The 22,285-nt window shown below is 41.5% G+C and overlaps 1 protein-coding gene across 3 annotated transcripts; it reads left to right on the top strand.

The window, feature by feature from the left end:
• cep170ab (centrosomal protein 170Ab) lies at window positions 1-21,651 on the top strand. 3 transcript variants are annotated; one of them, XM_061722833.1, is made up of 20 exons: window positions 1-110; window positions 1,275-1,410; window positions 1,559-1,704; window positions 1,807-1,896; window positions 3,546-3,627; window positions 5,081-5,136; window positions 5,530-5,692; window positions 6,459-6,596; window positions 7,168-7,620; window positions 7,718-8,088; window positions 8,561-8,680; window positions 8,847-8,979; window positions 13,561-15,018; window positions 15,759-16,002; window positions 16,184-16,292; window positions 16,491-16,640; window positions 18,469-18,557; window positions 18,875-18,968; window positions 19,762-19,813; window positions 19,954-21,651. In XM_061722833.1, the coding sequence occupies exons 3-20, from the start codon at window positions 1,600-1,602 to the stop codon at window positions 20,193-20,195; spliced, it is 4,149 nt and encodes a 1,382-aa protein (XP_061578817.1). In that variant the 5' UTR covers window positions 1-110; window positions 1,275-1,410; window positions 1,559-1,599; the 3' UTR covers window positions 20,196-21,651. The 3 variants fall into 3 exon arrangements, with proteins under 3 accessions (XP_061578817.1, XP_061578819.1, XP_061578818.1); XM_061722834.1 differs by lacking the exon at window positions 1,275-1,410 and having other exon boundaries at window positions 11-110; XM_061722835.1 differs by lacking the exons at window positions 3,546-3,627; window positions 5,081-5,136.
• Window positions 21,652-22,285: the final 634 nt, after the last annotated feature.

The following is a 22,285-nucleotide window of genomic DNA, read 5'->3' as shown; positions in this document are numbered from 1 at the left end:
CAGAGGCCAAGACGCGTTACTGCTGAAGGGCTGGGCAGTGGGCTCACAGGACCAGCAGCGCTGTTCACAATCCTCTACTTCTCGGATGCTATTTGTCCCTTGAGCACCTGGTGAGACACATTTATGTTATTCAATTAATTTTTTAAGACAGATCTGTTGCGGTGCTCTTTGCTGCCTTCGGGGACGGAGGCGGTGAAGTCGCCTGAACATCGCTGTTTGCGAGACAAATATGCGGCGTCCATAATGGACGAGATCCTCGGATGCACATCAATAGACAGCAGCCTCCACTACATTTTTTAAAAATAAAACACGTGAGATGTATTATTATGAGGGGATTTGCGTGTATTTATTCCTGACAATATGCTGAGTAGCCTAAGGATTTCTGAACCTGAATTGGTATTGAGCCTTAGAAGCGAAATTCATTCATACACGTAATCTTTGTATGATTTAGAATCTCATTATACGACCTGATATTCCTGTCGTTGGTGTTGTATCAATAATAAGCGGCTTCGTGATGCGCGCTGCCCAGAGACGGAGACATGGCCTGACTGGGCTAATTTGCAGCCTCTGCCTTTGACCGCCTTTAACCCATCAGCTGCAGCCGTTTGCACAAACAGTTCATGCGCTGTCATTTGCAGAGAACGTTGATATCTGATGCTGGATGCAGCCGTGTGTGTGTTTAAGCGTGACATTAGGAAATGTGGGCCAGTGGGAGTCAGTGTGCTGACAGACCTCTATAGGGGCCGAGCAGTCGATCTAATTCCATTGGGACTGGGTTGACAGTCAGGAGGTTCAGATACGACAAACTCTGTAATTAAATCCCTTTATTTCACCTAGTTATCCGCGAGCGTGAGTCAGCAAGGCCCTGGAGCTGCTGCAGAGGTAGGATGTTTGCTTCAGTCAAAAGAGCTGTTGTGCAGTTTTTTTTTATACACGGGGAACTTCGACTACTGAATGGAAATCATATGAGACCATCATGGGGGCATAGATGTGGGACTGTAAAGAAACAAATTATTGCTGCCTGACTCCTCTGGCCTATTTCTGGCCGATCTGTCTGTAATGTTTGTGTGTGGAGTAGCATCCAATTGAATTAGGAGGCTTAATAAACTTATCATACAGCATGTCTTACTGGACGTGACATCCTAACCTCGTCCTTCTCTTTGCACTACATTCTCTGTCCGTGGATTTGATGACGGGGGGGGGGGAGGGCACAGTTGAACAATCGGCTTTGATATTGAGCCTGGAACTGTTAAAATTCCTCTCTTGGTTTCCAGGCTTCTGGTTTTGTTTCATGTTGGTAACAGCACCACATGCTGCAATGAGCATCTCAGTGTCCTCAGGTGATGGCTGAAATAGCTACTGTGCTTATGATACACCAGCACATGCACAGATGCTGAAGTAACTTGCTTGGTAAGAAAAATAAGGAATTTGCACAATGTAATTGTTTTAAACAGTGTGTTTCATTAACCCCTATTGTTGATAGATTTAAGGCTTATAAGTAGCTGCTTTATTAGACGTATAGTTGCAGACTGTATTCTGACACTGTCATTGTTTTCAGCACAATGTATTGAGGGTCAAGGGGGAACTTGTGATGCAGAAATGAGTCTGACTTCCTGGTTTCTGGTGAGCGGTGGCGGGACACGCCATCGCCTTCCCAGAGAGATGATTTTTGTGGGGAGAGATGACTGTGAGCTCATGTTGCAGGTACAGTACTGGAACTCCTAATGGCCTAAACACTCATTTTTCTTCATCTGAAACTGATATTAGCGTGGATTACAGTGACTGACTTGATCTTGTCGGATTCAGTCCCGCAGTGTGGACAAACAGCATGCTGTCATCAACTATGACCCAAATACAGATGAACATAGAGTGAAGGACTTGGGCAGCTTAAATGGGGTGAGTGTTTCATGTATTTACTATTTTGTGTCTTAAAGTCACTTATGTCGGTTTTAGATTAGATCTTATTTACTCATTGGAATCTGTGCCGCATACTGTCTGATGACAGAGACTGTGCTATACTTGTCATGTTGTGAATATCATATGAAGACTATCCTTGTTTGAAACAAATATCTTGGGCTACAAACTGGACATGGGGATAAAATATCTGAATGTTTTTTCTGACTAAAAGAGTTGGATGAAGTGCATAATGGGAAATGTAGGATATAGCAATTGTGAGGTTGAAGCCTAGCCTGTTTCATCCAAATTACATCGCCACTCTGTTGTCATCATGTTAAGCCCTCCTAGAGATTCTCTCTTTTTCTACAAGGACAGTCTGATTTGATCGGCTCTCCAAGACTTTTGGGCATATTTAATGAGCTCCAACAGATGATAACCAAACACGCCTGCAAAGCAAATTGAGATTTGAAAGAGAAAAAAACAAAGATCTTGGCTTTTCCTCAAACGTAATGGATGTCTATTAAATTACATATTCTTATTACTGAAGAGACATTAGTTGAGAATGTAGAAGTTTTGAAATTTTTCATAAAACAGTTGGGGCAATAACAGAATAACAACAGAACAACAGAATTTGTTTGTTCCAGATGCCTGAGTGCATATATTTGGGGTCTGAAATAACTGTGAATCAAAATCTCCTAAACGGTACGACTCATGTCACTTTGTTTAGAGCTGCTGACACCTGAAGGTGTTCAGTTAGCCCTTCAGATTTGCAGGGTACTATGATATCGCAGACCCAGATCTGATTATCGAGTTTCCCCATGGTTATCTCTACCCAGCTTCACATCTTGCTGCACTTGCTCCACCCTGGAAGTGTAGTGCCAAGCTGTCGCAGTGACTTAAAAAAAAAATCCACATATCACAGAAGACAGTGGGGCAGTGGCTGGCTCTGCTTCCCAGAACTTGCTGCAATGAAGACAGTTTGAAGTCAAGACATAAGATTGTTCTTTTCTATTGCATCTATTGTGGCTTGAAGAAAATGTGTATCAGACATTTCATTAAGACCTGAAGAAATTATCATATTTGAAAAAAAATAAAATTAAATATTTTATTTAAGAGTTTTGAGCTCCCCACAGTATATTAGTAACATTCTGTTTGTAAGGTAATTTTCTTAAACTTTACCCTCAAATTCCAGAACTCTAATGCCACATTGAGCTACTGCACTCTCTAAAAAGCCAGGTGAACAAAAATGCTATTGCTAGGCATCCTCTTCAGCAACTGTGTTATGCTTGGAAACCTTTGAAAAATGGCGTAAGTTGGGTTTTTATAGCAAACACGTCAAGCGTAAATCAAGGGATGAAGTGGTGACAGTCTTTATATCATACATTCTACAAATGAGCTTTGTGTAAATTTAATATTGACTAATTCATTTTGGAATTTCAAATTCTGACCAAAGAAACATAAAAAAACCCCAAGGGAAACAGCTTACAACAAGCTTTGGTTACCAGTCTTTATAAGTGGATGTCTCACCATTGTCATATTAACAGTATCTATGTTTGAAAAGAATTAATTTGAAATGGTCAGATGGTCTCATATTTAAATTAAGGAGTTTGTATGTTATTTTAACCTCATACCTTTCCATTTGTTTGCAGACATTTGTCAACGATGTCAGAATACAGGAACAAATCTATGCCACACTGAAAATTGATGACAAATTGAGGTTTGGATATGATATCCTTTAAATATTTCCTTGTACCATCATGCTTCAAATCCAGTGACACAGCAACATTCGGCACATTTCCACTAGTGGGAGTTCCAGGTGCAGATATGCGGTCGGTGTACCGGACCGTCGTTGTGAAGAAGGAGCTGAGTCTCTTGATTTACCCGTCAATCTACGATCCCACCCTCACCTATGGTTATGAACTTTGGGTAGTGACCGAAAGGACGAGATTGCGGATACAAGCGGCCGAGATGAGTTTCCTCCGCAGGGTGGCTGGACGCTCCCTTAGAGATAGGGTGAGGAGTTCGGTCACCCGGGAGGAGCTCGGAGTCGAGCCGCTACTCCTCCACATTGAGAGGAGTCAGCTGAGGTGGCTTGGGCATCTGTACCGGATCCTCCTGGACGCCTCCCTAGGGAGGTGTTCCAGGCATGTCCCTCCGGGAGGAGACCCCGGGGAAGACCCAGGACACGCTGGAGAGACTATGTCTCTCGGCTGACCTGGGAACGCCTCGGACTCCCCTCGGAAGAGCTGGAGGAAGTGTCTGGGGTGAGGGAAGTCTGGGCATCCCTGCTGAGACTGCTGCCCCCGCGACCCGGGAACGGATGAGTGGAAGAAAATGGATGGTTGGTGAGTGAGTGAGTGATTTCCATAACCAGGAGCGGCCCTACAAAAGTGGCCTTCAAGAACCTTTAAGTGGCAAAAAATGTTCCTGTAGTAAGAAAGGCACTCAGGTTGGTCTACAGGAACTGCCTGGTGGCTGCTGGGTAGTTACAGGTAGTTCTGTTAATCAGGATTTTTAAATTATGTTCAGCACTTTTACATGAACATAAATCATGTGAACACAACTCATTTGAACCTTTGGGACCAGAAACATTTTGCTGAGTACATTTGAGAACTTTGAGAGATTACAAGAAAAAAAATCAATAAATGCACCAACAGTCGGTTCTGGCCTCGTTGGCATATTACGTCAACGTAGAGGTTAGATGTCGGGGGAGGGGTCCTTTTAATATCAATCGCTAACAACACGTATTTTAAAAAGCAAACAAAAGTGAGAGCAGTATTCTTTGTTTCATCTTTCTTCTCTTTCTTCTTTTGCTGCATTCTTTATTTTCGTCTCCTTCTATGTTGCTGGTCATTTGCGAACAGCAAACAATGCGCATTACCACCACCTAGTGGTCGGCTGTGCTATTTGTTCAGTCAAAGGTTCTTGTGTGGTGCTACAGTGTTATGGAGACATGTCGGCTGAAGGAGCTGAGAAGACGGTTTGTCCTGTTAGAGGTTCCTGTCTGGCGCGTTTACCTGGAGCTCCTGCTAGTGGAAACACACCTAATGTAACTTCATCTGTTGCCGAATAGCTGTGGATGCTCATTGGAGCTCTGCCTGCTGCATAATGGATGAGGCTATCAGTGCATGTTTCTCACCCCTGCAAAGAGCTCCCCATCTTTTATCTTAACCTGCTTCACATACCAACCTGTTCACTGTGGTCCGAGGAGAGCTGCATATTCCCGAGGAAGCCCTCAAGGTTAGACAACATGTTCTACAGTGAAATAAGTATATAAAGTTCATATGTTTACAGATTAGAACAGTTTACTTTTTCACGATTTCATGGTAAAGAAATTAAAGAGTATTGCTGAACTGGGCAAAAACTACTTTTTCAGTATTGAGGAAAATGCTGTTTCATCATAGCAAGCTGCCAAGGTAGCTGCAAAAAAGAGGACGTCATCTCAGCGAGCTAGATACACTTACAACTTTAAGTTAGAATGTCTCTTCAGTTATATGTCACAATAAATATTTTAAGGATAATAATAAGAAACAAAGTCCATATGCATTTCTAGCCATTGATTAGTTTGACAAAACCAGTTTGTTCCTTTTTTTGTTGGTTTATTCATCTTACTGCTGTTGCTTCATCTGTCAGCATGAGAAATTGAGCAGCCAGCTTCAGCTGAACCAGAAGAAACCAACAGAGGCAGAATCATCCAAATCTGATCCGAGAACTCTCAAGACATCAGTGGCACCGGTAGTTGAAGGGGCCTCGGCCAAAACCTCAGAGGCCAGCAGATCAGAAGAGAAGACAACAGGTGAGCTGTAATATTTAAAGACACAGTTCAAAGGACACATTTTCAGTGGACAATGGGATGATTTAAAACAAAACGAAATAAAAAAGCATGCAGCAATTGTTTCACACATGAGTTCCAGACATTTTTGGAGGGGCTAGATATGAAAAAACAACAGTCCTTTCAGGTTTGTAACAGCGTTCACCCACTTTTTACCTGGTAATAGCTCCAGAAAATGAAAAAGTGAGCTCAAACGTGCACACAGCCAGTAGTGCTTGGAACCATTTACAGGAAATGAGTGAGCACTGCTGGCAGTTCCAGTTTCATACATTTCTGTCACTCACTTATTCATACTGAGGATATATTTGAATAGGTGTATCAGTCTCTGCGCAAAATTGGTATTTATGTAGGGTGCCTCATTTTTCATTTGAAATGCTGTTAAAGTGAAACATTGTGATTTCCACAGCAAACTTTGTGCATTCTGTCCGGGCTCCTGTGGGCTGTACCAAGGCACCAATGCACAAATGCACATTCCACCGAGACTTTGCAGTTGTGAGAATAGAGAATCAAAAATCTCCTTCTTTGAATTACAAAGGATGTGTAAATAGGAAACCAAATGGTCTGCATTTGATTCTCCACACACATTTCTTTAGTGTCTATATGTGAAAAAGACTACAGTCTCACCATTAACCTCTGGGCCACCATTGTACTGTTTAAAACGATACAGTTGTGTTAGCCCAAGTTTTGTATTTCAGTGTAGTAAGACTAAGAAATGGACTGGTTTTGTCAGGAGACACAGCGATACCGCACAGAGGTACACCCCTTTATGGTCAGCCAGCCTGGTGGGGAGATGGAGATGCTGCCGACCAGCAGCCTGGAAGGCCTGAAGAAAAGAGCTCCGACCGGAAGAGAGAAAAAGCTGAAGCAGGTACTGTATGAACATTGATGTTTTGATATGTAGCTCTGTGTGGGATCTTACTGAAGCATGTAGTTGAGTCAAAAGTGTGTTGTCTGAAATATAAAAAAAAAAAAAATTGTAGCATTTCATATTTTGTCCTGTTTATATTTTGATGATAGACTAGCTTTAGAAACCTCGGTAATAGAAACATTAGGAAGTTTTCTAAAATGCAACAAAAAAACGAATATCTGGGAATTTGCTTTTAAATTTGTTCAAATTTTTTTCTCATTGTCTTTATTGAACATTGTCATGGTTTTTAGAAAATGTTAACAAATTCAGAATTAGATGCAACAAACTTAAAGACAAATAAATAGGGGCATGTTTACTATTGTGTTGAGTTCAAAGTTGCTTCGGCAGGTTTTAACCGGGATGGGATGAATTGTAGAATCTTGCAGAATATTGTTACTTGAATATTCTAAAAGCTTGTCTTTTTTATCTTTTATTTCTCTTTTTGGGGGGGTGTTTCTGGCATCAAATTCTAAATTTAATTAAATTATGATAAAGTAGTGAAGACACCAAATCTTTGCACGTATGCTTACAGATACTAAGAGAAGTGAAGAAATCCCAAAGTCTGCTGCGGTATCAGCCTCCAACCAAGAACCAAGTTACTTTGAAATCCCTACCAAGGATACCACCTCATCAGGTAAAGTCAGCAACGACCCCCCCTCACAGGAACAAGAGGCTGGTGCTTCTGTCAGTGCAGAAGCCGCCCATGGTCATGCCTCCTTCACTATTGAGTTTGACCCTGGGGCATTAGCTAAAGTCTCTGTCAAAGATCGAGTGGCAAAAGTAGGACCAGAGTCCCGGACACGTCCTAAAAGGCCAATCGGGGAAGAGCTTAGCCCGCTTCAAACAGCCATGGTAGCAGCTGAAGTTAAAGTTGCTGACTGGTTAGCCCAGAACGAGCTGCCATTGGCTCTTAAAGAAACGGTTGCAGAAGATGATGGGGAAAGTGTGAAGAGTGATGTTCCTGTACAACTGAAGAGTCTTAAAGGTTAGTGTATATGGTGAACAGTAGGCGTTTAACACATTATGTTTTTAATTACATTCTAACCATGTGTATTCCTCTCTTTTTAAAATACACATGGCAGGCAGTAAACACGAAGATGGCACTCAGAGCGATTCGGAAAACACACTAGGAGAGCAGCGGCGAGCTGCAGCCATGGAGGAGCGCTCATGGGGACTTTGGGGCGGTGCTGGGACGAAAATCAGAGAAGGTCGTGCAAACGTACCAGAGGGCCTCTTTGTGGAAGAGGACAGTCCTGCACGTCGTCGCAAGTCTTCGACCTCCAAGGTGGCAAGTGAATTGATTGAGAGACGACGAGGATCAGCACCACATCAGCAGAGTGGGCGAGATGACTGTTATCGCCACAGAGACGATTATAGTGACAGAGGAACATATACCATTGAGCTGGAGAATGGAGACCATGAAGAGGAAGAAGCTAGAAAACTGATTGACAAGGTGGGGAAGAGTTCAGTTCGATTTTATTGAATCAGAAATCAGAAATCAGAATCAGAAAAGGGTTTATTGCCAAGTTTTCACACGAGGAATTTGTTATGGTGATTGGTGCAACACAATACAATTATAAAAGCGATATGTACGAGATAAAATTAAATAAAATGTATAAACAATAAAAAGTATAAACAGTAAAAAAAAATGTAGACCGGAAATGTACAAAATTAGGTTTTAAAGTGCCGGGTGAGTCTGTACAAAAGTGACTTAGGAACTTAGGATAGGTAAAAAGTATAGACAGAAATGTACAATGAGGTTTGTAAAGTGCCGGATATGAGTCTTTGCAAAAGTTACAGGATTGGAATTTTTACGATTTTTTTTTTTACGAATTTTTACGGAATTCTTCAGTATCCAGTCATATTCTGATTATATGAGAAAATAAATGTTTTCTTTTATCATTATTATTTTGTGTATGTTTTAGGTGTTTGGTGTGGATGAGCACTGTATCTCCAGGTTGGTAGGTCCTGACCAGAGAGAGAGGCTCACAGCCCAGAAATCCGGCACCAGAGACAGAGGGAAGCCTGGGCGCTTGGAGACAGAGGTACAACAACTTTCCACTGGTTTGAAGTGACTAACTACACCTACTGTAAATGTGTTTTTAGCACTGAGTTGGGACCATTTTGATCCTAATTGATATTGGACAGGTTCTTCTTTATGCTCCAGTATTTCTCTTCTGTGTCCTGATATTCAGTGTTTTCTTGGTTTAGGTCTTGTCTGAAGAACTGATGGTGGGCGGTCCTCGGTGGGTTTCACAGTGGGCTACTCTCGCTGCCAGCCACATTAGGACTGACCCTGAGGGATCGGGAGGGGACAGCCAAATCATGGTCACAGATGATAGAGGTACTTGATTTAAGTAGTTACTATCCTGCATCAAAAAAAAGATTGTAACGATATGGATAATGCAATGATATTATAAATAACACTACTAATAAATATGATTCTTTAATGAAATGTGACATTATTTCTTTGGAGACTATGTGTGCCCTTTTATCACCTTGTAATGTATAAGTCCTTCTCTCAACACTTAAAAGACTTTCTGACATAAAGCCGCTGGTAGTTGTTTTGACCCATTCCTATATGTCTTAAGCTGTACAACAACAGCAGTGTAGCATTGTTGGTGCTGGATTTTTCAACATTTTCCATATTGGGGGCAGGTCAGGCCTGCAGGCAGGACAGTCCGGTACTCATATCTTCTTCTACCTTTGTAACAAGTGGAGAATGTGGTCCCATGTTGTCTTGTTGAAGAATGCATCAGTGTTTCTGGATAAGACATGCGGTGCGTCCGAAATGCCATACTAAACAGTATATACTCAAAATGTATACTTAAGTTCGGCACACTTTTGAGTAAATATTAGTAGTATGCATTAATTCGGATGTACTACTCAGAGTCACACGGCACTTCCTGCCGTTAGGAGAGGGAGTTGTTACCATGGTAACAACTCCTGTCACAGCAGCAGTAGCAGCACCGCTCCGCTCTTTCCTGTTTAACCTGGCCCAAACAAGATGACATTATATAATATTATTATATACGAATATTATAATATTAATATTATATAATAATGTTATTAGGGCCCGAGCACTTGCAGTGCGAAGGCCCTATTGTATTTGCAGGAATTTTTTTTTTTTTTTTTTTTTCTTCTGACAAAGTGATGGCCTTTTTGCCCCCCTTAACATGCCCAAAAAGTCACCAAATTTTGCACCCAAGTCAGGCCTGGCGAAAAATTTGATATTTAATGGTTTGCATTAATGGGCGTGGCAAAATGGCTCAACAGCGCCCCCTTGAAAACTTTGTGCCTCAAGCCCCACGATACGGTTTGACGTACATGCACGAAAATCGGTACACACCTGTATCAGTACACAACTTAAAGAAAAGTCTCTTGGCGTCATGCCCGAAACCGAACAGGAAGTCGGCCATTTTGAATTAATCGTGTCACTTTGGCGCAATTTATGCCATTCCTTCGGCAGTTAATTCAGCCCGAACCGTAACGTGCACCTAGGTGTGTTATACATCAAAATGTGCGTCTCCCTCCTGCGACCACACGCATTACTTTTCTCTTTCAAAAGCGTTACCGTGGCGACGCTAGACACCAAAAAGCGCGCCCACCCTTCATCTGGTTGGTTCAGACAGAAAAAACTTTGCGCCTCAAGCCCCATAATACGGTTTGACGTACATGAATGAAAATTGGTACACTCCTGTATCATGTCGCAACTAAAAGAAAAGTCTCTTGGCGCCATGGCCGAAACCAAACAGGAAGTCGGCCATTTTGAACATTCTGAATTAATTGCGTAATTTTGGAGCAATATATGCCATTCCTTTGAGAGTTAATTCAGCCCGAACCGTATCGTGAACCCAGATGTGTTATACATCAAAATGTGTGTCTCCATCCTGCGACTACACGCATTACTTTTCTCTTTCAAAAGTGTTACCGTGGCGACGGTAGACGCCAACAAGCGCATCCCCCCTTCATCTGATTGGTCCATATTTGATAGTTCCCCAAAAGGCACCAAATTTGGCATGCAAGCCAGGCCTGGCGATAAATTTGATATTTCATGGTTTGCATTAATGGGCGTGGCAAAATGGCTCAACAGCGCCCCCTTGAAAACATTGTGCCTCAAGCCCCACAATACTGTTTGACATACATGCAAGAAAATCGCTACACACCTGTATCATGGCACAACTTAAAGAAAAGTCTCTTGGAGCCATGGCCGAAACCGAACAGGATGTCGGCCATTTTGAATAAATTGTGTCATTTTGGCGAAATTTATGCCATTCCTTCGGCAGTTAATTCAGCCCGAACCGTAACGTGCACCCAGGTGTGTTATACATCAAAATGTGCGTCTCCATCCTGCGACTACACGCATTACTTTTCTCTTTCAAAAGTGTTACCATGGCAACGCTAGACGCCAAAAGGCGCGCCCCCCTTCATGTGATTGGTCAATATTTGATAGTTCTCCAAAAGTCACCAAATTTTGCATGCAAGCCAGACTTGGCGATAAATTTGATATTTCATGGTTTAATTGGCGTGGCCTAACGGCTCAACAGCGCCCCCTAGAATACTTTTATCTGCCATAACTTTTGAATGGTTTGACATAGAGAGTCCTGGGTGGTGTCATCAGATTCTTTATGGAGTCCTTGACCTTCATTGGCCAGAATTAGCCCTGCCTCTTCTTCTGATTGGTTGTCCCTTTTTTCTGCTATAACTTTTTAATGGTTTGACATAGGAAGTCGTGAGTGGTGTCATGGGACTTTGTACTGAGTTCTTAAGCTTCGTTGGCCTTAATTAGCCCCGCCCCTTCTTCTGATTGGTGTCCCGATTTTCTGCTATAACTTTGGAATGGTTTAACATAGGGAGTCGTGGGTGGGGTCATCAGATTCTTTATGGAGTCCTTGACCTTCATTGGCCTGAATTAGCCCCGCCCCTTCTTCTGATTGGTTGTCCCTTTTTTCTGCTATAACTTTTGAATGGTTTGACATAGGAAGTCGTGGGTGGTGTCATGGGACTCTGTAATGAGTTCTTAAGCTTCGTTGGCCTTAATTAGCCCCGCCCCTTCTTCTGATTGGTTGTCCCGATTTTCTGCTATAACTTTGGAATTGTTTGACATAGAGAGTCGTGGGTGGTGTCATCAGATTCTGTATGGATTCCTTTACCTTCATTGGCCTGAATTAGCCCCGCCCCTTCTTCTGATTGGTTGTCCCTTTTTTCTGCTATAACTTTTGAATGGTTTGACATAGGAAGTCGTGGGTGGTGTCTTTTCTGATATGCTTATGGGGGGCGGTGGCCGTGAGTGCGAGGGCCCGTTCATCGCTGCTTGCAGCTTTAATTATACTTAATATTATACTTGACATATACGTATCTGTGCAGAACTTAGCAACCGAACACCGCTGCATTGCATTGTGGGAAGTTTCTGCTTAGCTAGTGTCCATCAATTCATACCAAAGATACTCTATACAGAAGATAGCGCATTATCGTTACTGCCAATGGTATGAAATGGTATACACTTCCTGTCTCCTAAGTGGGCGTGGTCGCCCCTCTCCCCACATCGTTTTGGAACATACAACACTAGATACAGTACAACTTTCTTCAAAAAAGACTTAAATAATAAAAATAACAGTATTATTAAGCAAAGAAGCAAGTTTTATTTTAGTTTTAAACTTCATTTTATCCGATGGGAAAACGATGATTCTTCATTTTCTCCTAATCTATCGGTCCGAAAATTGCCATTTTGGTGTCAGAATGTTCAGAAGGTTTGTGGCTTTTGAAAAATGGGTCCCATATTTACTTAGGTTACTATGGGGCGAAGGAATTGGTAATAATCTGTGCTCACGTTCACTTTTCCCATAGGACTCAATAGACTCAGGACCTGCTTCCTGTCTGTTAAAGGGGCGGAGCAGTCACGTGACACAGATACAGGAAACCGAACCGTAGTGGGCTGTCTCGGTTATTGAACGTCTCTGTCCATACTAATAAATTTCTCCGGAATGAGTATGGATAGCGCATACTATTGTGTACTTACTAATGTCTGGTTTGGATTCTACTTTTAAAACAAGTCATTTTTAAAATTACCTGTTGATGTCACCTGTTTGAAATGATTTCATAATTATTTTCTTCCACCTCCTTACTAGCATGAAATAGCCTCAGTAGCAACTTTAAAAAAAAATGAGTTCTTTGCCTTAAATGTCGCTGGGGTAGGTTGCATTTTTCATAACCTTCCATCTTCCAGTGTTTTGTAAGTGAAATTGACATTTTAAATGGCCATCTGAGCCTGGTGACCATCAGTTTTATTGCACATGAATGTAGTGAAGCACCCAACCGTAACGTGCCTTTGTCCACTTTTTATATGCAGCCAATTAATGTGATTACATCACAGCGGGGTTTTGTGTCACTTGATTACATCCTTTTCAGCCAAATGTACCATCCACTTTAGGGCTGAAGTTGATAAGCATAAAAAGTGGGAAGGATTTTGATAAGCAACTATTGAGATAATATCTGCTGTGTAATGTGATATCTGATTTTTTTGTTTTTTTCCCTCAACACGATGAGGGCCAAATGATGCACTGCTATAATTCCAAATATCTGTAATTAATGATTTTTGCCATTAAAGAAATATAATACTTGCAGATTATAGCATGCCACTACTAGGGACATAAAATTTTATCCCACATTGAGAAACATTTAAATGCTGTTTTTTAAATAATGATCATTGCACTTTGTTTTGTTTTGTTTTTATTTTTCCCTTTTTTCTATATCATAATAACAGATATTTTGACACTGATTAAAAAATGACTCTCTTTTTGATAATTAATTAAACAGAAAAGAATTACATAATTAAAACCACGGCACACATCACTACCAGTGCATAATTTTAACCGTTATTGATGTATAATTCACGTTCATGAAAGTTGTTCTCTTCTTTCTGCAGAAGTAAGTGAACCCAGCCACTCTGCCTCAGTTTCCTCTGCTGGGTTTACCGACCGTAAGAGGAGAACACTACCCCAGCTGCCCGGCGAGGAGCTCATCTTAGGAAGGAGGACCCCAGGTGCAGGTTTGCACATGGACACGGGGGAAAAACAGGACACAGAGCTACAGGAAAAAGAGAAGCAAGAGGACAGGATTTCCAGAGGAAAGAACCAGTCCGGAGGTGTGGGCAGCCACAGTGGCAGCCCCAGTCGCTCTTCCCCAGCCAAATCACAGGACAGCGGTGGTGGGAAATCAGGTCGTTCAGCGGCGTTGACTAAGCTCCCCCCTCGCCCACTGACCAGTGGGGAGAAGAAAGTGGATGAAGCACGCAGGAGGAAAAAGGAGGAGGAGAAAGCTAGGGAATGTATTGGGAAACCATTATTGAGGCAGGAGAGTTTCACGGTGGAGAAACCAAGCTCCAACGTACCCATCGAGCTCATACCACGTACCGATGGGATTACGGGCAGCAGAACTCAGAGTAGAGAGGCTGGCATCAACAGTACCACGCTGCAGAAAGACTCTGAGGCTGTGGCCGCCTTCCTGGAGACCACTGTATCCGACCACGGCGATCCCCCAAGTCAGTCCATCGAAGGCTCCTTGTCACCAGAGTCAGATGTGGACACAACAAGCACCGTAAGCCAGGCTGATGGAGTGAGGAAAGTACTTCAGAAACGTCGGACCCTTGCAGGGCAGCAGAAAGAGAAGACGGTAGTGTGCTCATCCAGCAAGGGCCCTGCCGGGGCCAGGGAGACTCAGGACCGGAGGGTCAAGAGCAGAACATCTGCTACTCCTCAGCAGAACCGACCCTGGACTTCCCTGGACCTCACCGACGATGACGTTAACTCAAACTCACTCCTTTCAGATTCACAAACCACATCCATACAAGGATCCAAACGCTCAAATGCTAGAGCCCAAACAGGGAACGCAGCCGATGGAACCAGCACCAAATCTGTTCGGGCTAAGATCACCCAGGGTCCAGCGTCCTCTGCTCCCAGTAAAATCAGTAACGCCCCCAAGCCTAGGCCCACCAGGACATCCCTGTTGAGAAAAGCCAGGATGGGGGATTCATCAGATACCGAAACTGCTGATCTGGACCGGATGTCAGTGGCGTCAGAGGCCTCTACTGCTAGTTCCACATCCAGGACAGGGATGGCTAAAAGAGGAATGTCCAGGATAGAGGCCCTGGCCCAGCCGAGGCGACCAAGAGTGGGTTCCCCATCTGCTCAGAGTGACTCTGAGGCTACCGTGACGAGAAACAGAGGTCTGGGGCCCCGCAGTGCAGCGGGTGATTATGCCATCAGACACGGGCTTAGAGGGTCTATCACCTCGGTGTCTGGACAAAGAGCAAGAGCTAACAGCGCTTCCAAGCTGCCGGATAAAAGTAGAGGAACCTCCTCTTATGGGCACGTTACTCCTGCATGTAAGTGGAAAATGTTTCACCACGTACAAGTGCAATGGAAATCTTCTGTTTGTCACACATTGTAGTTGTTTTACATCCTAACTAGTGCTCATGCTCACTAAACATTACGTGGATTACTATTAACACAAAACAATAGAAACTGCGCTTACTTAAAGGGGACCTATTATGAAAAACACGTTTTTTCTTACTTTAACATATATAAAGTGGTCTCCCCGCAGCCTGCCAACTCAGAGAAGGAGGAAAGCAACCAAATTCTGCAGTGTCTGTACAGCCGCCCGGATGATCCTTCCAGTGTTATGTGGCTTCTACGAGCCGTTCAGATTCTGCTCCCTTTCGTTACGTAACCAAAATGCAATTTACATAGGTTGGCCTCTGATGTGTGAAACCACGCCCACAACTAACTCCGCCGGCCGGAGCTTCCGTCATTTTTCTGTAGCGGTGTATCGCATCATTCAGGCAGCCAATCAGCACAGTACCTCATTATCATAGCCCCGCCCACTCAGAATCCTGCATAGATAATGAGGTTAGAGACTGGGAAGATAAAGACATGGCTCAGAGGCTGAATTTCTAATTTATTTAGCAAAAACAATCAAAAGCTTGTTTTTAAGACATTCAAGGCCTGTTTAAAATAGGTATTAGATGCCATAATAGATCCCCTTTAAAAAGAATTAGCATTTACTTTATTAGAAAAAAAAAATCATCCTGTATCTAAAGGAAACTGAAACTTTTTCTTCCATTAGCTGGCACTCGGTGGCGTCGTGTGCCAGTGGAGTACGCCTCCACCTCGGAGGATGAGTATGGCTCAAATCGCCACATGTCCAAGAGGGGTTACACGCGGCCATTCCCGTCTAACCGAGTAGCCCAGTTGGGAGGTTCAACGCCAGCAACCCCCGGTTCTGCTGGTGGGGTGGCCTTGCGGCAAAACTCCAGGGAGCAGGATGAGTATATGAAAGACTGGACAGCGCACAGCGAGGAAATAGCCAGGTAAGGAGGAGAGAAGCAGCGATTAGTTACCTCAGTTAACCACTTCTTGCTTTAAGGTTTATTTGTTTATTTATTTTTGGCTGATAGCATGAGCTTCTCATGTGTGCATGACATTTATTAAGAGGACAAACATTTTGTTTTAAACATATTAGACAGTGTTTTACTTGTGTTTGTCGACCAGGATTAGCCAGGATCTCGCCAAAGACTTAGCCATGCTCGCTAGAGAGATCCATGATGTGGCAGGAGAGATCGACTCAGTGAGTCCCGCAGCAACTGATCCCGGAGCATTGGTACGGTCATCACGTTACTTTCTTTCTGCTTGCGAAAATGTCAAAATAACTTGATTTATTATTTAATGGATGCTGACCAGATTCACGTTGTTCTTGATAATGTATAGATTCCTATTAAATACTGTTGAGCTGACAAAAAAAAATAGCTAAATCTGATGAAATAACTTCTCTTGTTTATACATCTTGACTGTGCTTTAGCTGGAAGAGTCTGCTCTGGATGGCAGCGTAGACCCAGGCGTCCCCTCCACCGGCCACAGGACCAACGGACAGTCTGTGGAGCTTCGTCAGCGAAGATCAAGTGGACAGAGCTCTCGTTCCATCCGCCGACAGACATGGAATAGAGATGATGTGAGTCTGTGCTCAAGTATAGAAAACACGATGAGTGGTCAGTGTGTGCCAGAATTCTACATAACAGCTTGGTTTTAACTTCAGCTATACTTCATTTTATATTTAGTATTAATACTTAAAAGATATGTTTGAAAATGTCATGCAAGCTACACAATCTTCTATAGTACCTCCACTCTTTGAATGAATAACTTTGACTATAGGTTAGCAATTTCCCTTTTTGTGGGACTGCAAAGTGGGCCATCGCTTTCCTCATACTGATTTGGCATACCCATCGATTCCCGATTAAGGCGCACGTTTCTACGTTTTTACTTTTCGCGTTTTCTCAAAGCTGCGGGACTAGTTAAGGGAACGAAGTTTTTACGGAAGAATAAAGAAATAAATAAATAAGCCTGAGCAATAGTATGAGTGCCACGGCTGCGCCACATGGCACTCCTCCTCCATTGAGCTTCGGAGGAGTATAATATTGCTCAGGCTTATTATTATTATTTATTTTCATCTTTTCATCTCATGTCCTTCATGACACATTCCTTCCCAATCATTTATGCTTGGGACCAGCATGTGAGAATACTGGCTTGCGTACCCCTAGTCCCTGAGTATTTATCAAAATTTAAGACCTCGTGCGTTTTTGTGTCCATAATAGGTTAATGTTGGTGAATTTTGATGAACAAGGCATCGTGTACCACAGCAGGCCACAAGAGGGAGCACCACACTCACACAAGTCAAGTTGGGCCTAACTGGAGACAAAGCCAGTGTTTTTTACTATGCAGTCACTGGAAAATGAAAGCTTTAATTTAATTAAAGCCCTTTTTAAACTTAAGGTTTTCTGAATCAGAACTTGATTTTAAACATTGAAGAAAGAGAAGAAAGAAAAAAACTCCCCCGGCTTTAGATTAATTAAAAACGTTGCATGATAAAATGTGCCATCATTTATTTAACAAAGACAGAATGCCTAAACTGTGTGAGAAAACGATGTACATCTTGTGATTCAGTAGGTTGTAGAACCACTTTTTGCAGTGCGGGACTGGAATACTCTTTTTTTTATGACATCTGTAGTCTTTTGTCATCAGACAACATGTACTTTGGTCTACAGAGGCATCATGGACAAGTCAATGACTGCAAGGTTTCCAGATCCTGTGACTGCAAAACATTACCAAATCCTCATGCCTCTACTACTATTTTGGACAGCTAGTATGATGTGTTTCTGCTGACATCTCGTGTTTGTTTGTTTTGGTTTTTTCCAAATTTGTGGCACTGTCTTCTGTGGCCGCACTTCTTAACTTTGGCTTTGTTTTCTTTATAGTTGTGTTTATATAGGGTTACAACTTTTCAAAGGAAAAAGTTCAGCAATACGACTATGTGCATGTAATCATCTAATCTGCTTGGCTGTCACACTATTTTATTTATTACATGTATACGTGTGAGTGTTTTCTAGTGTCCACTTCAATATTTTAGGTCTACAAACTGAATTTTTTACAGATTATTGCTATTTAATCAACATAAAGCTCTTAGCTACAGTTATAGAAATATATTTTCAAGAAAAAGCTGTGCCTAAACAAAACAGTAAGCAAGTAAGTAAATAAATAAGTAGTAAGTAAAAGTGAGTAAAATGTATTTATACTTTTCACAGAGAACGCTCACAAAATGCTTCACATAACAACACAAAGGTATCAAATAAAACTTAAATCCATAAAAGCACAAAAACCAAGACAATACCAACAGACAGAAAATCACTACGACCTCTTACTAAAAGCCAGTAGAGATGATATGTGAGAAGAAGGTGTCTTAGAATGATACATCATGTGTTTGTTTTGTTTCCATCACTTATCAGGCGGACCTGGACAGCTTACTGCTCGCATCTGTGACGCAACTCTCAACCAGGATACGTCAGTCTGTTGACAAAACCACCTCCAAAATCAGGTGAGCTGTGCATTACATCACTAAAAAAGTGGTATGGTTGCTGTCGTGGTAGCAGATCAGGATTTTAATCTTAAAGTTTAGTATATAGTGGATTAGGATTTCTCTCATTGTTTTGTACTGAAACTAGGACAATTGGCACAGTTTTAGTGGCACATTACACAGTCTTTCCCACAATGATGATAACACAAAGGATTTTTTTCTTTTACTCATATGACCTGCAGAGAAAGCCTTTATGAAATTATTTTAGCAGTCAGCGGCTAAAATCCTATATTAAACATTTTTTGTTTTTTACTTTAATTTATTTTTGCAACATCAAGGATCCTCTTCAAGAATAAAGAGCGAAAATGGGAAGAAATTGAAGCCCAACTGCAGGCAGAGCATGACTCCTTACTACTGAGGAGCTCCAACAAGGTGATGAGCATGTCCTCTTACACTTTCTTCTATCTGATGAAAGCTTCCCAAGATGTATAAATCTAGCTTTTTTTCTTTTTCTACCTTTGGAGTTTTTCCTTTTGTTTTGGAATGTGTGTTATTTTCTGTGACCCAGAATAGAAAATATCAGGTATAGATAATGGATGGATTTTTAAAATTTGTGTTCTTAGGTTCATTTTCACATTTTGTCTTTAATCCAGTCACGAGAACGAGTTTTAGAATTATTCTTGAATATTATCTCCTGAAGTTTTTGAAAACTTGCTAAAGTAAGAGCAGACGATGATTAATGCTCTTTATTGTTACTAAATCTTGTAAAACAACTCATTAACTGGTTTTCATAGAGTGCTGAGTGGTTTGTAAGAAAACACTCCATAATTTGTAAAAGAAATTTCATAGAATTGCTTTAATCTATCACCTTACTTTACAAGCCCCACAATGTCAGTTTACTTACTGCAAACTTTCTTCTTAAAAAAAAAAAATCAGATTGTTTTATTCGCGAAAACAGTAACACGCTTACCTCCTCCAAAAGAGGCAGAGATAGATTCTGCCTATAATCCAGACTGTCCTCATATGAGCCCCGAAGAGATATGTCGGACCACAGCACAAGTTGCAGGACTCAAAAAGCATTCCTAAATGTGAACAGGGTCAGTTCCAGACTTATTTTTGCAGGAATGACGAGATTAATCGAGTTGATTTGTTATGTGTGTGAGCATTCACTTCATTATTCACGTTCTCAACTTGCCTTAAATTTTAAGATTTATGTTTTACACAGGAGATTTCAACTGTTATTCAAGACCTGAAGAGGGTGGAAAAACAACTTGCAGGTGTGTTTCTGATGGCTCTCCTTAGTATTCAGGGTAAAATCAAATCTACACAAATGAGCAGAGATTAATGGCATGTAAACAGTGTGTATCGTTACTGTTGCTGTTGAATGCAACGTGTTTATTTTGCTCCAAACTTACAGTAATTGACTTGATGGTGGACCCCGATGGCACCCTGGATGCCCTTTCCGGCCTAGGCCTGACAAGTCCTCTGGCTGGCCAAAACATCAACCCTGGGACTCGGCAAGGGGCACCGGTGTTGGACCCCAAAACAGAGATGGCAACATCCAACACACTTTCAAACCGTGGGCCTGAAGAGATGACTGCTAAACCCCGTGCATCAGACTACGCAGAAGTGGCAGGGCGAAAGTCTGCACCCCAATAGGTGTCTAGATCCTCTTAACAGAAAAGAAAAACCAATGGAATATTTCAGAATGACTCCTTTACATAAACATGTCCTAAATCCCTTGAACAGACTTTATTATGATGTTACAGGACTTTTTTTGCTATTAGGTTTGAGACAAGACAAAGAAATGAGAGTGATACCTTTTTCGTGAGAAAGCCAGGTGAAGTGAAATTAGAGGATTACGGGTGTCGAGATGGCAGATACACTTTAAGAAACCACTGGAGTATTTATTGCTACCCTTGTGAAAGAGCTATGACGTATATAGAAGCCCATCTGTGTTTTTGTGTTGCAGCTCATTCATTGCATCATCCATTACACCTAAAATCAATTGTAAAAGAAAAAGATATTATGGTTAAGCTTTTGTGAAATCCCCCTTTAAATTATTTCCGTGTCATGGTTTTAAACAGACAAGACCGAGCCGATGTCAAACCTTAAAATCCTCGTTACTGGCACAAAAGCTCGTCAGCCAAAATCTAATGCAGAAACACAAATGATATCAGATCTAAAAAAATGTTTGATAACTGTTCTTGTATGCTGCCATAAAATGATTTATTAAAATAAATACAGTATATATTTTTATCTTTTTTGATTTTTCAACCATCAAATCTGTCTCAGCAATGACTTTCCATCAGAAATAGCCATGGTGCTTATTTGTTGGAAGAAGAACTGGGAGTGCGCAGTATATACCAGTTTAAATGCTGACGAAGGCTCAATTAAAAAACAAAAGTTTTCATGTGGAGACAATATTTGAACTCTGAGTATCAAAGGTATACCCTGTCTGTTAAAAGACACTCAAATGCAGCTACCACAGAAGATAAAGCTCTTCCAAATGTATTTTGTCACAAGTGCCCTGGCTCAAACAATCACTGGAGTTGATGGGAGATGAGTGAAAGGAGGTGAAAATTGAATTTTTGCACATTTCAAATAAAATGTTTATTGATATTAATTTTGGAGGCGACAGGACATGATATTCCCCAATGACACTCCTTTTATTGTATCATATATATTTGACCAAAAGAAAGGTTAGGAACCAGTTATCTGTACATGAAAGGTTTCATGATTTTCTTCCCCATCACAAACTAAATGTGTAAAAACCAGCAGACACAGGAACCACATCCAAGCCCTAAAGATGCATCTTCTGGATTAGAATGCAATGAAATGATCGACTGTGTTTATGACCGTAGGTTTTTCTGATGTCTTGCCTCTTATCAATGTTTACAATCGAATGTAACCAGATCAGAACTGCTGAAAGAGTTTTAGCCAAAATAACTTTACCAGAGATGAATAATTGCATTTTTGTGCTTGGCATACTTACAGTAGTCTAATTCTGATTGATCATTTGAAAATTTATTTATTTTTTAATGTTCTGTTTGACTTTTTGTTTTCTTTATGAACTGTTAGGTTACATGTTCACATTGCAATATATGCCTTGTTTGTCCCATTTCCAATAAAATGCATGATTACCATGAGGTCTTCTTTCACTTTTTGTATACTATAAATTTCACTTGACACACATTAGTTGGAAAATAAACATAAAAGCATGTTAGACCATCCCCTTCAGGGGCAGAACATGTAACTGAACGACACAGTGCTTAATCATAAAATTCACAAGTTCACGACCAAAAGACAATCGCGTCCCGTCAGCTGCATGGCAAAATAGATTTTAACCTATTCCTTTAAAGGTCTAGTTCTCCTTAAACAATCGATTGTGTGTTCTCAGGCATAGTCATGTCGGGGACCAATTGTGTTCATTTTATTTTTCTTAGATATTTGTAGTTTGAGCTGAATCTCAACTTCAAATGAACTGAGATTACGGTGATGCATGGCAGAGTTAAAGGAGCATGAGGGTCCTTTTAAGAAATGAGACTCATTAGCGCCACCCTTCGCCACAACGTCACATCCGCAGGACAGCGCGGGAAATTCGGCCCCACAATTGCAGCACATTTTGCAGCACACAGCCTGTTCAAGGCAACGGAGAGATACACTAGAGGGCTCATTCTTTTTGGTTTGGAACGCTTCATCTGACATTATTACTAGAAAACTTAAAACGTGTACGAATTTTTTTCATA

This window comes from Cololabis saira, chromosome 1 (genome assembly GCF_033807715.1).
Source record: "Cololabis saira isolate AMF1-May2022 chromosome 1, fColSai1.1, whole genome shotgun sequence".
Taxonomy (NCBI): Eukaryota; Metazoa; Chordata; class Actinopteri; order Beloniformes; family Belonidae; genus Cololabis; species Cololabis saira.
This window is presented reverse-complemented; position numbering and strand designations above follow the sequence as displayed.